The 15,707-nt window shown below is 29.6% G+C and overlaps 2 protein-coding genes across 5 annotated transcripts in view; both read right to left on the reverse strand.

Annotated features, from left to right (window-relative positions):
- The window catches only part of LOC105670639 (otoferlin-like), a 50,070-nt gene extending 47,537 nt beyond the window's left edge, over positions 1 to 2,533 (reverse strand). For all 3 annotated transcript variants that reach the window (XM_067358258.1, XM_067358257.1, XM_067358256.1), the window contains exon 1: positions 2,016 to 2,533. In XM_067358258.1, coding sequence (XP_067214359.1) covers positions 2,016 to 2,094 — 79 coding nt within the window. In that variant the 5' untranslated portion in view covers positions 2,095 to 2,533. The remainder of the gene's footprint in view (positions 1 to 2,015) is intronic.
- A 5,565-nt stretch (positions 2,534 to 8,098) lies between these two features.
- On the reverse strand, positions 8,099 to 14,100 carry LOC105679463 (putative fatty acyl-CoA reductase CG5065). Of its 2 annotated transcripts, none has more exons than XM_012379512.2 (9): positions 13,941 to 14,100; positions 12,570 to 12,775; positions 12,233 to 12,430; positions 11,727 to 11,923; positions 11,377 to 11,486; positions 10,964 to 11,153; positions 10,267 to 10,506; positions 9,876 to 10,136; positions 8,099 to 9,175 (listed from the first exon to the last, which is right to left on the reverse strand). In XM_012379512.2, the coding sequence occupies exons 2-9, from the start codon at positions 12,768 to 12,770 to the stop codon at positions 9,055 to 9,057; spliced, it is 1,518 nt and encodes a 505-aa protein (XP_012234935.1). In that variant the 5' UTR covers positions 12,771 to 12,775; positions 13,941 to 14,100; the 3' UTR covers positions 8,099 to 9,054. The 2 variants fall into 2 exon arrangements, with proteins under 2 accessions (XP_012234935.1, XP_012234934.1); XM_012379511.2 differs by having other exon boundaries at positions 10,964 to 11,162.
- Positions 14,101 to 15,707: the final 1,607 nt, after the last annotated feature.

Here is a 15,707-nt window from a genome sequence, read left to right on the forward strand (position 1 = left end):
CGATGCATGGTGCTGAAAATAGATTTTTAATTTTTTCCATGCCGTTATATCGAAAAATGTGCACTAAGTTCAAACGACCGCTATTTTAACATGTTTACCACATCAGACGCTATTAAAGAACTCTGTTATTTTATTAAAAATTTTTTTTCTTTGACGAAGTATCCATTTGTGATTAAATAATGGAAAAATAATGAAGAAAATTTCCGTTCTCGTTAACAAAGAATATCCCGTTTGTTCTAAAAATATATTTCATTACGTTATTGCGGAAAAATAAAAGTGTTTATTTACGGTTTGTCAATTTTGCAAAATTTTTAAAGTTCCACATTGTTAAATTTTACATTCTCTCGGTATTAGCACGGGGAATGACCATAATTTACGCGCGGTCAGCGTATTAATCCAAATGCTCGACAATACATTCATAATCCTAATGATTGTTGGTAATCCATGGAAATCGGCGTTATTATGATGCAAGAAACGGCGAGCGCATTAAGTCGGATTACGGAAGTCAGTGCAGTGACCTCATACCGCGCGCACATCTGTAATTCCTTATTATCCGCGATTCCTTATTCCTTTTTCGCGCCCGCGCGCGCGCACGGATGCATGCGGTAACACAATCATCTTTTTGCCGGTGCTGCGTTTACCAGTGTGCTGTGATTAAAGATTCTCTCTCGGGGTTCGGTATAGCGTGTCTATCCGAAGTAGGGTAAATATGATTAAATGAAATGCACCCTCTACAGTGCTTAGGCTCCGGGGCATGCGTCTCTCTCGCTGCTCGCATCTGTTCGCAATTCTGTGCAGCTGCACACACAGCCTCGCGGCATTGCGAAATAATATCAAATAAAGAGTTGAAGAAAAATATTAAGCATACCTGAAGAATTTAGAATTATCGGAAAACTTTCCATTATTTCCATATAGCACAATGCTTTCACGTTTCAATGAATATTTTACGAATATATTAATTATTCAAACGTTCTGTAATTTCAATACTCTGTTCGATTTTCTTTTATTTTCAGATTGACTTCTAGATTTGACGTTCCATTTAAATTTCATTTTTATTGTGACGTGTACAATGGATTGTTAATTAAATACTCTACATTGATATTCAATATGAACAAAATGCACAATACATAGTTTAATTGGTAATTGTAAACCAATCTACGATATATAATGTACATTATAGTATTAAAAACATTATATTTACAATTAAATTTCGAGCTTTAATGCAGTTTAAAAATAAATATATTTCACAAATCGTTGTATCTCGTAATTTTAACTACGCCGATGTTTTAATTATCGTTAAATTTTGATTAACGCACATCTGCCAATAATTGAAATGTCATCGAGGTATGATAATAAATAATTGCAAGCAGTGAATCTGAAAATTAACCCGGATCATCGTTCTCTCGCAGGGGCGGTTCTCCGATTTCGAGAACACAAATCTGCGACACGATCAATCGCTCGAATACAATGCACTAGATGTAACAAAGGATGTGTACGATGCATAGATGTGCATCCACGTGCCAAGCATGCTATAATCTACATGGAATCCACATAACAATAAGCCAAGGATTCAGAGCATTTAGATGATAAAGGCACCGACAATCGGCGAACATATACGTCATACATTATTGCATTGAGAAAATTTTCATATGAATTATACAAGATTAAGGTTAACTTGACAAAGAAATTTAATTCCTTAATTTTCTAAAAGATATATCAATACATATATCGAAATAATAAGTGCACATCTACAGAAAGGTAAATGAAAATAAATAAGAATGATTATTACTTTGCAAACGCGTAAAAAATATTGATGGGTTTTTTGACGAAAAGAACAATCTGTTGAATTCGATCTTGCAAATAATTTTTCTTAATTCAAATAATGATTAAAGAAATTATTTATCATAGAATTTATCAAAGAATCGCGCAACTCGAACAAATTGTCCTCTCGCAAAACTCCATTTTCCGCAAGCAACAGCAAATTAATAAACTTCAAACTATAAATTGAAGATTACCTCGGAAGTCGACCCTCGCAACCTTCTCGCCCTTGCACTTGAGACCCTGGAAGTTCTTCAGAATCACGACAAGCGACATCCTCGACCGTTTAATGCCGCGATTATGGGAATCACTGAATACAACTATATCCTCTCAACCCTCGATGATTGTACTAACTGTCACCGACAATATCGCTCACTCCATTCATTGATTTCGCGCCATTCATGTTCGCCGATATCGCTCGGATCGCAATCGAGTTCCGCGATAACGTGAGTATCTATGTAATAAAGTGTCCCTTCGTTGTGCTGTGTATGCTATATCGAACCAGGTGGGATGCCCGGCCAGGTCAAGGTAGGTACAGGAGGAGCAGTCCTGAAGTCCTGAGACTGAGAGCGAGTTTCAGTCACCTCTAAGGCGTAAAAGCGCGACGCGATTGACCTAACCTCGCGCGGATCAACGCGATCGTGCCTCCCGGAGACTGTCCAGTCGACTGTTCCCCGTCTATCGAGAGTTCGCGCCTCAAACAACCCCCGCGAGTGTGCACCTTGGGGATAAATGGCGCACGCGCCTTTGATAATGCGTACGGCCACCGGAGCCGGTGTCCTCACCGCACTTTCCCCGCTGGAACCGTCATATATTACACGGATGTCGAGCGTCATTAATGGGTGACGTACAACTCCCGCGCTTGCCTCGAATCGCCGCCGAGTTAACCGAGGAGAATAGAACTTTAAACGCCTAAGTTTAAGACGCGACTGGTGGAACATAAAGTATGATAAATATGCCAGAAGATTTTTTTTTATCGAAGAAAAAAATATCTCTAAACAATACCAGAAGTTTAAAATGTAAAAAAAATGTAATTAAAAATTTCTCGGAGACAGTGACGTAAGCGATAATCAATTTGTAATATTGATTTGCAATGTCTGAGGATTTGATTAATTTGAGCAAAAATATTGCGAATTGTTTAGATCTCAAACAGCTGAAATTGCTAAGCACTAATAAATATACGTACAATTTGAATATTAAAATTTTAGATTAACAATACATGAAGTATCATATACCATTCTTATCTAAATGTTAAAAAAGATCTCAGACCATTGAATATTAAAATTTCAAGTCAGAAAAGAACGAGAGATATCTCATCTTTTTCATTATCATATATCATTTTCTGTCAATATCTAAAAGAGAGTAAATTTGCAAGAGAATCTATATATTTTTTTTCTCCTTCCTAACATTCTGATGTACATAAAATATAATATATGTATGAAAACAAGCGCATTATCTTATAATGCGCAAACGCGATCTATAATATAAGAAATAAATAAGAGTACATAAAATAAGGAAGAACTTTTGTTAAATATGGAAAAGAACTAGAATCTTTATGATTATTAGATACAATATTCTATCTATTTTTTATTTGTATATATTTTTGGTTTATAATTTTTAATTATATATATGCATGATATATGATATGCTTGACTTATATTTGGAAACATGTTACGTGAGATATTAAATTAGATTTACTATACATATTTGCATTATAATATATGTACAAAACACTGTAATCAATCATATAAATTCTACATTAATCATATAAATTTATTTGCGACAAAAAGGGGTAAAATATAAAATACATATTTTGAATGTCACATTAAGGAAGATATATTAAGGAAACTTTTCACTTTCTATATAGCAGAATACAAATCTTATATGAGCAATAAGTGGAATTACTACAATCCGGTTTATCGTAAAAGGTATGGATCGTTCGTAAATGGAAAAATGTTTGATAAAAGGATATAAAATATATTACAAGAAAAACACAGGTATGAGAGATCAGCATAAATTTTACTGAGTCGTGTTAAATTATTTTTTTATTGGAATTGAATATTGCGTGATATATTTATCAATAGTGATAAATAGTTCAATATCAATAAAATTATTTCCGACTTTTCAACGAAAACTTCAAGTATTTTGAGTATTTCTTATGTGTGAAATACGTTCCGTGATATTTTCGTATAATCGAAATATATGATTCTATAAAATGTGTTCAGTGACGTTTAAAAATCAGCAGGAAAGCAAAAATATTTGTTTCGATAAATAGAAGAGAAATGGATATAGTTTATATATTTTTGACAGCAATAAAACATTTTTAGTGATTTATACATTTTTGACAAATAATAGTTATGCGTTTTTAAAAAAAGTGAACGCTATGTATTGTGAAATAAGACTTAATATAAGAATAATACAAGAAGAAAGATGACGGAAAAAGTAATAAGTAAAATTTTAATTTTATTTAAACTTGTTTTTTATTCAAATGTATAGTTTCTCTTTTTTTGACAAACGCATATTTTATTTTGCATGTTACTTCTAGTTAAAATGCAATAACAATTTATTATATTTTTCGAAAAGTTTTATATTACATCAGAATTGCAGAATCAAATCGTATTTAAACAGTAAAATTATAACTAAATTAAATTAATTTATATTATATTCTATGAAAAGATACGACTTTTCAGTCTGAATTTAACAGTTAGTTAATTAACACAATATTCAATAGCGGATAACAAGAGATACAAGAATATTTTATAATACTTTTATAATATGCAAACTTGTTAACTTGTTTGCATTGATAAATATATACAGCGACATTCGCATCCTTAGTTATCACATGCGACATTGTTATCACACGCAACGTTTTGTAATATCTGCTCGTAAAAATTTAGTTACGTTTTGTGTGGGACACAGTGTAATATATGTATATTAAAATTTAATTAAATTAAAACTTTAGATATAAAATAGATTTGTTAATTTTCTTTTTATTTATATCAAATTTGCAAAATTTGTTATCATAAAACTCAGCTGTCTGCAAAATTATTCAACGAATCGTGTGTATTTTAGAATGTACGTAACTCATATCATGACAATGTACTTATTCTATGTCGGTATATTATATTTTATTTGCAACAAGTTTAAGATAATGAGATACTGTCTGCATTACATTACAAAGAAAATAAAATTATAGCCTCTCTCACAAACGAATTTGTGCAAAAACGTATCTATGACAGCGCTTAAAATCCAAATTTTAGAAATTAAATGGAAATTTTTAAACGCAACGAAGCATAATTTAGACCAAATTGGATTTTGTTAACATTTTTATTTAATTTGACTTTCTGCATTATAATAAGTAAATTATGAAATATGCTCATTATAATACAATAGTATCTTCAACCATTTTTTACGCAGGTGGTGTTTTATTGCAGTTTCTTTTACATCTTTAATCTCTAGTTATCTCTTTATTCTCTTGAGAGTGCTCAAATTTTCATAGATTCTAAAATCGTCGTAAACTCTAAATTATTTAGTCTCTGAAAATTTGAATTCTGGGCGGTAAGAGAGAAGACTCGTTTTTCACAAATACCTACTCTCTTAAACATTTCTTAAATAGTATGCTAATAGTGTGCTATATTATTTAAGAGCGTCGTAAAAGAAATATTTTTATTTTCAAACATCTTTTAGAAATCCAACCACTTTTTTCTGACTTTTTATTTACAATTTCACAAGTTTATCTATATTTGTCTAGTGTTAAACAAATGTTATTTCTAATAACATCTATATTTTCGCGAATTCCCAATTGTGGGACCATAACTCATCTCAGGACAATTTTACATTTATCACGCATCTAATTAAGTTTCTGTTCGTATATAATATACGAACGCGACACGAGTGTTTATATTTAAAAGACACGTGGATGTAAGGGTGGATGTAGGGGACGTCAACGTTATGGGTGAAATTTATCACAGCCGTGATTACAAGATCTTAAGGAGAAGATACGGCACTTGTTTCGGCAGGAATTTTGGTCCGGCAAACAGAAGATTAAATTTGTATAGCACGTCCTAAGAATCTATTATTTGCACCCACGCAAATCTTGATGCAATTTTAATCTTCCTGGGTCGCAACAAAATAGAATTGGGAATAATATAAAGTAGGAGGATGAGATTTCGTACTGTGTACGTTGACCGACCAACCGCTACCATGGGTTGCTTTCCAAAGGAATTCCACAAGGGTGGATCAATAATGGGCAATAGGAGGTGGCTGGGATTTCTCAGCGCCATCCCTTCATATTATGCGGAACTAGCAACTGTTGCATGATCCTCTCCTTCTTTTCACATTGTTGAACTTTAATCTTGCCGATTAGATTTATTTGACCTATTTTTATTTTTAATCGAAAAACTTCAGCACACTTTGCTCTATATAATGATTTTTTTTTTATTTTTAGATATAGAGATATATAATACAGAAAATATTTCGATGTATTACGAAACATACATGTGCACATATTGCGATATATTAAAGCGTAAAATATAAATTAGAACATATAAAAATCCACACTTTATTAAATATAAATAGAAAATAAATTTGCACATTGAAACAGATTGGCATATTTAAAAAGGGCACATATCATTATTATCGAATGCGTGATCAAATTAAGCATATTATAATTATAAAGCAACGTAATTTAAGAAATAATTATTAAATATTTAATTTTAACAAGATTTGTAAGTTAAGTAAAAGAACTAATGTGTTTTATAATTTTTTCTTTGAAAAATCTATTCAGGAATTACAAATTTAACTCCTACTATTTTAACTTAAGACAAGCTAAAAGGCGCAGCTTGCTTATCTTGAATTATCAGCTAGATATTACGTTTCTACCTGTTTAATTACTTTTCACTAAGGTTGATTTATATCTAGATATCATAACGCGGACCTTATACTGCGGCATTTCTTTGATAAATTACAACAGAATAAAATACTTTTGATACTAGTCCAGTAAAAAAAATTAATACTTTTATGATTAATATGACACTCTTGAAACATAATAATAAATTAATAATAATAAACTTTTAATAAACACCTATCTATCTAAATTAATTTGTTGCATAAAATTCTGACCAATGAAATTTCTTTCTTTCCTCAAGTCTGTTTTTCTCTTTTGTAATTTCTGCACATAGCTTCCTAAAGTGCAAATTTATCATAAAGTTAGTTTGCAAGCTCATAAATTTGCCGCATATCGCTGACTATTCATAAATTTTGCTTTACACGCCAGCAACAACAGTGACTCTTCGCCGTCAATGCAAGTACCTGTGTTTTACAATTAATCCCATTGCATACTATGTTTTCTTACAAGTGAATATCAAAAAAGGAAAAAATACATAAATTAGTCTGATGCATTAATTTTACATGGCACATATACATTGAATTTTACAGCGCAAAAATATGGCAAAAGTATCATGTGATAGCTTTTTTTCTAAACATATGATTCTTTGAGAAAATGGGAAGGAAATTTATTTAGCATCTCAATCTACTTATCATAATCAGCAAAATACTTACCTAAAATTGAATAAATCAAAATCGGAAGCATCTTTATTTTGTTTAAAAATCACATTTATTAGATTTCTAAAAATATGTGCATTGTTATATTGTCGTCAAATTAAAAAAAGAACAGTACTTAATTACGTGAAATGGAAAAAAATAATACATTATTTCTCTTTGTAATACATTTTCTTTCTGTGTAAATAAGTAGGATGTCTACATTCTCTAGGATATTTTGCAGTGGCTCATTTTTTTATTTACAATTTCCTTGATCAATTTAAAATTAATTTTCATCAGCAAAAATATTGATTCCAAAATTTATCGTTTTGCCATCAAGCAGAGTTAACTACAATTTCCATATTTTTTTTTTTAAATAACATTTTAAATAGCTGACAAGACGCGATTTCTTATATAAGCTGTACACGTCTTCCTTTAATTGGATATCATTACTGCAGACTATATACCTATGATTTCACTAGTATATGAGATTCAAATGTAAGATCTTATAGCAGCTATGTGTACATAGAACGCGAAGCCGACACCCTTTTGTGCCCTAAGAAAAGCATCGATTCAGGTCGGTGGTGAGTCTTTGCTGCGCAAAGTCATACCCGGGAAATTGGATGAATTCTTGACTTTCCTTATAAAGCAGAATCTTGCTCATTATCGTCACACCCCCACTCGACGGTTCTGTCAGAATTTCAAAGATCGAGGAGAAAAATTTTTCTGAAAGTATTAGATATAAAAAGAATATGAAAGCTCTTTATTACGTCATTCAGACACGTCCTCGTACGTTCACACACGTTTACGCTTTCTCTCCTGGGAGGAGGACGTCGTGAGATCTCACGTTGATATTTTTCATGTAAAGCTCACTTCCGACGATTTATAATTCGCGACAAAACGCGTGACAGAAATCTATTTATCTCTTTCTGCGCCGCGTAGTGTAAAAAAAGAGGAATCAGCACGTACGTGCATCGAAGTACACAGTGTATACAGAATTCTGTCCCTATCAAATAGACTCGGGAATATCAAGGAAAAATTGTAATTAAGATTTTTATTTATTTTACAAAAAATTGAAACCTTTATAAAATATACATCTTTATTTATAGATTTGACGAATTAATATAATATAAACTTACATGATAAATATTATATAGTGGGCTTGAAATATAATAAATTCTTTATTCTTAAGCAACATTTTTCTGTATGTATATCGTGACTGCAATAAATATATTCATAAATATATGTATATTATATAAAATACAGTAATGCAGTTCTAATCAAATTATAAATAAACTTGTACACATATGTTTCGCAAATTAAAGTCGTCAATCATCTTAAAAAAACACCTTTATCTTTTGATTGAGGAAACAAATGTAGACCATATTTATAATTTTTACAAACTAGTCATTGTCTCTAATTCGAAGTTATATCTAATATCAATAGTCAGAATAAAATTTTTACATCAAAAATATATATTAAGATTGCCTTCCACCTCGTAATATGTGTTCTATAGAATAGAATTACAAGTAGCTCAAAAAACTCTAAACAAATCATTGGATAATAATTGTGTGTCAAAGAGATTATCCTTCTCCCTTTTGTTAGTTGCATTGCACAAATTACATATGTATGACGCGATAAACGTGAAAAGAATACGTATGCATTCTTATAAATTTACACAAATCTGCCTATAATCGGCTACAATTTCAATTTCTCCGTGATGTAATCCAAACTGCTTCTTATTATCTCAGAGTTGTAAATGTAATATAATATGCCAAAGTAGAATAAATACACTGTTGTAATATGAACAACGTACAATCTGAAACATATACATTTCACATAAACGATGAATTTTATGATAGAAAGTTTAACAAGTTGCATACAAAATGAAAAAAGATAAAAAATTAAAATACATAAAATTTAAATCAATTTTAGTTTAATTGTATGCTTACTGATTCAAATTTAATTTAATGCAAATTAATTTTAATTTAGCTTTCCAAATTTAATTTTTAATAAGATTTAATTTTTAGTAAATCTACAAATTTTGTAAATAATTTCCTAAAATTTTTAGTAAAGTATATTTGACTGCTACTGCATTGTAATTATACGTAAAAATTCAATGTAAGCCGAAATATTAAATAAAAACGTAAATGTACAACGTTAGAAGAGAATATTTAAACAGAAGAAAAATTTTAACGTTTGTTCCTCTTACTATTTTTTTTCATCGTAACTTTTTTCTTATATTACGCTTATATTAATTATCTTATCTCACAATAGAAAATATTCAGTTTCTCTTGAGAATATACAATTGTCGTTCAAGAATGTAAAAACTTTTCACGAGTGTTAAAATTACACAAAGCATGTTTAACTGTATTCATTTCTTCTCTATTTATTGAAAGGCTCAAATATTGTTTCGGATTTTAAACATTTCTAAACTGCAACTGAATAAATTTTATGAAACCATACTCTTTGCACGGAAATATAAAATATAAACTGCAATTTATGAAAAAAATACTCACATTTTTTGATGCCGACGGGCTCTCGGTAAAGAAGACAAGTCTTCCTTTAAGCAGTATTGTCGCGCGCCGAGAATCCAATTCTTTACATATTCTATTTTGTCGTAATTAGAATCGATATAAGTGGGAAACAATTTTTTATCCTCTGGCGATAATTCATCAAATATAGTTGTTATCTTATTGTTATGAAACATCCATTTTCTCGTGGTAAAATATTGCAGTACTTCGAGTCCAGCTGAAATTCGTTTCTGGAGTTTGACCATACTGTTAGAAAGAACGAAAAGAAAGAAGATAATTAAAATAGATCACATAATATTATGTTATATTAAAAAACATTATGTAATAAGTAATAATTAATGGATAAACATTGTCATAAAGAGTACTCAAAACTTACAATCTTTTTTGTCGAAAAATCAGCATTAAGAAATCGATAAAGTACGCGGGTATGATGTGGAAAAAGAAGACGAATAAATTGTGCACAAATTTGTTGCTACGTATATTGCCGTCAGGATACCAAACCTGTCCATCAAAAGGATATTCATAATAAACACGTCTACCCAATTCAAGTATCTCGCCGAAAGTCGTCTCTGTTATTCTGCCTTGTGTTACATTAAACACGGGTATACTTTTTGATCTATAAATGAATTGACAATTGTAAGCACACAAGAGAGAAATTTAAACATTACAAATCTTTTAAAAATTAATAATATCATTATTTTATATTACATATGATAAGAAATAGTAGTAGAAAAAAAATAGTTTATAAATTATAGACATATTGCATGTTAAATTTGTTTCAAACAAACAATTAATTTGCAACAAAATTTGAGATAGATATCTATTTATAATTTTACGTAACATAAAAACATTTAAAAACTAGAAATACGCACAAAATGAGTAATCCATACATGTATATATTGATTTTTTAATTGTTTTTATACGATAGGGCACATAAAATAAATAGAACGTTATCCCATATTGTGTTGCAATTGTCTAAAGCGAGCTTTGAATAACATACTCTGATTTGAATGTTTTTTCGGCATGTTAAATGATGCGAAAAAAAAAGAATTGCACAAAGCGGAGTTACATACTTCTCCTGCTTGGTACCGACTCTGTATGCAATTACAATTAAATTATTAATCGCAATGTCAACCGGTATAATTTCAGCATGATAACTGCCATTGCAGTGCATTGATCTGACGACACCTTTGCCCGCAGCGACGAACAATCCTACAGGACCATTCAGATTGTCCACCCAACCTGGTAACGGTTCTTCTATAGCTGAAAATACTAAACAAAATTAAATTAATTTTTTTTTATTTTAATGTATTATATAGTGTACTGGCTTATTCGAGCATATTGCATGCAGATGTGAACAGAAGCTTCTATATTTTTCCCGAATTTTTCAGTGTATTGTGCAGATCTGATATAATTTGTGTAACTATCGCGCCGAGAGATTTTTTCTTATGATTACTAAAAACTTATAAAATATACCAATAATTACCAATTGATGGCCTCGCAATACAGCAAGGCAGATTAGGATACTCGTTGACCACCAATGTTTCGGCAAGACACTTCGAATACGTGTAGCTATTTGGATGCGGATGCATTAAACTAGAATTAAAACAATAGACAAATACGTTATTGCACAGACATTTTTTATTATTGGATAATTCAATGAATTATTTAATAAACAATTATTTAGTATTTTTGAGTCTTTATAATTTTTTTAATATTTAATTAAATCACTAAAGAAATAATTATTTTATAATTTTATTTTATAATTAGTTTTATAATAAATATACTTATCAATATGTTATTATTAATGATTAATAAGATCGTTAATTTAATTACTTTGGTGTAAGAAGATCGATAGCTTCTTCGTCCAGCCATTGAACGAGTTTTATGACATGGTAGGGATTATGAGGGGAATTATATGTACATTCGGCAAGTTCTTCTTGTTCGACGTGACAAAAAGTCGTGCTTAAGTGCAGGAAACATTCCAGTTGCTTCATTTGCTTTGCCAAGTCCAATACCCTTTTTGTACTTATCTTTACGATTAAATCAGATATCATGCATTTTAGATATTGTGTAAAATATTATGCATAAATTTAAGTTTGGAAAACGGATTCGCGAAATTAAGTAAGTTTTATATTGCATTGGCATTTAAATGTCAACACGTTTTTCATATAAAACTAAATATATAATTGATGAATACAGAATCTAAATGTACAATATAATCAGCGTAATGTGTAATAATAGTAATAAAGTACTTTTTTCACATAAAGAAGACAAATGCAACAAATGAAACTTTGAGTTATTGACGTTGATTTTTTTAAATTGTAGAACTAATATCTTACAGTGTTCAGCTCGATGGCGTCTTTTAATTTCGTATCGAAGCGAATAGATGCAGCGCAATGAAATACCACATGTACTTCGTTTATCAGACGTTCTCGCTGCTCTTCAGTGAGACCCAAATTGTCCGAAGTTATGTCGCCGTTTAACGGTATCACTTTTTGAAGGACATTAGGTTTCTCGATTTTAATTCTTTGAAACAACTACAGAAATAATTATAACCATTATTTGTTATTAATTTACATAATGTGTACTATTATTTGTAAAAGTTTCATACCTGATTTAAAAAATCATAAATTATTTAAGATTAAAATTAAGTAATGGAATTCTCACATATCTTACAGGTAAATCGAATATGTTGCTGAGTCGAGTATCGATGTTGTGACCTTTCTTGCTTCGTATAAGGATGTAAATTTTGTCGATTTCCGAGCAAGAATACAGCAACTTTTCCAAGAGAACCTTGCCCATAAAGCCGGAAGCGCCGGTAACAAAAATGGTCTTGTTTTTGTAATAGGATTGAATTTCGCTCCTTTTCTTGTCCATTATCACTGAAACACAAAAATTTAAACGTAATAACATTACATACAACATAGGATACAACATATAAGCATATATAAAAAATACATGAATTTTTGTGATACCTTATCTTTGTGATACGTTCATTCCGTTAAAATTCATGTATTCTTTATATATTTTATATATGTTGTATGTTATATGTTATGTTATATGTCGTTGTTGAAAAATTAAAGTTTTAATTGTATCGACATATATATATATTATTATAAATGTAAAAAGAATAATAAAAATACAATAAACGAGCAAATAGTTTTACTATTGAAAAATAGAAGATCCTGTAACTAATTTGAATCGTCTGTGTAATAATATAAAAAAATAGATAGCATTTAAAATTTCGAGATTTTTATTTATTTGTTTGTCTTTTAACTTCTTTTCCTTCTAATTATTTAATTTTTTCGTGTTTGTTATCGGTTACAACATATATATGTGTATATGTTGTGGCGCATTGTAACAATTATTTATAAGGGTGTAATGTGAAGGGGGTATCTTTGCAATAACTTTAGTAAACTTTGTCATTTGATTAGAACTTTGCTTTTTAAATACTTGACGACATTAACGTGACATTTTTATTTTTACTTTTTTACGATGATTGCCCAACGCAAGCGGCATCAACGATGCATCATACAGCGCGAAGTATATAGTGCGATATTCACGGATCATTTCTGAAAGATGTGATTTTGAAACATAAAATCATATCTTATAGTCGAATTTAGCGTAAAAAATCCAATAACTTTTGTTATTACACAAAAATGAAATTCGTAAAAATAATAACAAGAAGGTAAATTAAAAAATATAAAATTTTTATAAAAATCCAGCTGCGCGGTTATAAAGCCCGTATAATACCATAAAATTTTTATTTAAAACATTTTTTTATACTTTTTACAGTTTTAACGATATTTTGTCAAAACCAAATAGAATAAACCGCTTTAGCTTGTAGGAATTGTTTCAACCCCTAAACGTGCGAGAACGCAAAAAAATATACGTGTCTCTTATTTTGAGATACTCTACAACATATTCAAAACTCATCAAAATTGGAGGGGGACAACTCTGTCACTTTCTCGTTAGCAAAAGGTTACGCAAAAATCGGCAATAATTTGAATGCAAAATAATGATATAATACAAAAATATACTGGATACCTGTTGGTGTTGCACACGTTCGATTGAATCCTATGGTTTAATTCTGTTATCACTTGCAATTAATGTAATGTTTTGTTTCACTTTTGCTATTTTGTGAGAATAGATCCTGTGTACTCCGTGCTCACGAACTTAATGAGCTTCGTTGTAATCCGTGATGAAATATGTACTGTAGAATGACTTGTCAATGTTTTTTTCTTTTCTTCTGTTTCTCTCAGTTCCTTTTCCCACATAGGTGCAACTACAACAAAAAATTTTATGCGTTTCGTTCTTGCTAGAAATAAAAAACTCGCTTCTAATCGCAAAACAAATTGGTTTTTTTTAATTTTCACGTTCCTATAAACAATTCATGAACATTTTATGAACGTCATCGTTTTTAGATGCGCGTAAAACTATCGAAGGACGCTGTATGCCATTACATCTCGACTGTTGATGAATCCGGAATATGCAAAATCTGGTTAAATTTTATCTACTTGTCGATTTTGCAGGATATTTAGAAATAGTATCAAAATACTAAACTTTCTACAACTTTGTTTTCTTTGTAGAAGTTTGATGGATTGAATTTGTATAAATCTTGTTTTTTACGCAAAAAGTAACTAAAAAATAGATGTAATAAAAATGTTAGTGTTCACTTTGTCTTAAACAAATAAATAAGAGGAAAAAAATATTACGTTGTTCTAATTGTTTTATTATTATTATAATTATTATAGATGTAAAATAATATAAAAATTATTTATTTATTTTCACTTATTTTATTTTCTCATATATTCTTTTTGATTTATATAAGAAAAATATTATTTTAAAGAAAAGCGTTTGAGGTAGTGAATAGAAAATAATAAAATAAAGTAGTCATGCATAATGTATTGATGATAATCTATCTTGATATTTATGATATTTATCTTATGTTGTCATTTTCTTGAAAAATACGAGGAGTCCGTAAATAAATGCAATTATTACATTATTACACAATATAAAAAAAGAAGTATATTTAAACTTATGCACTTGCACACGCTTATTAGTATTATTTAATCTTTGATTCTTGCGTCAGTCTACTATTAATAATGTGGAACACCACATTTACTAGAGTAAATAATATCTAATCGACATTCTTAATGACGTCTTTTTCTTCCTTGTAACATAAAGATACTGCGCATTTACAATGTAAATTCTTGCTTTGCAACAAATAGATGAATGTTGAAATGTAAAAACTTTTAAAGAATTGAGTTTTATGTCAAAATAAAGAATTACCTTGTTCGCTCTATTTCAAGGACTTATATCTATGTTCAGCAAGCAGATTGTAGTTATTGTTTTAAAAATATTATATTTGTGTTATGTTGCGTGTAAACTTAACTTTTTTCTCATATTTTCAATAAATAGTTTGACGTAGAAATCTGAAATATAAATCTACTTATTGTTTTATTAATCTTAATAATTTATTTTTAATTTTTAAATAGAATCCACTATTAAAATTCATATCAAATATCACCTTTATAATTAAAAAATCATTTTTTCTTTTTATGTAATAATTCTTTTACGTAAAACATATTCTTAATAATATGAAGAAAAATCCTTTACTAGCGCTTTGTGTCACACTGTTGCATTTATCACGGCATTTGTTACAGCTTCATTTATTTTTCCGCGATAATGTAACAAGTTTATATAAAAGTTAGTTTTATTGATAAGTCATTATCGTGCTGCGTTATTCTCACTATCGTAGTTTGTAATTAATCACCAAAAGTGATCTAATGTAAGCTGACAATTTTTAATACG

Source organism: Linepithema humile, chromosome 6 (genome assembly GCF_040581485.1).
Source record: "Linepithema humile isolate Giens D197 chromosome 6, Lhum_UNIL_v1.0, whole genome shotgun sequence".
NCBI lineage: Eukaryota > Metazoa > Arthropoda > Insecta > Hymenoptera > Formicidae > Linepithema > Linepithema humile.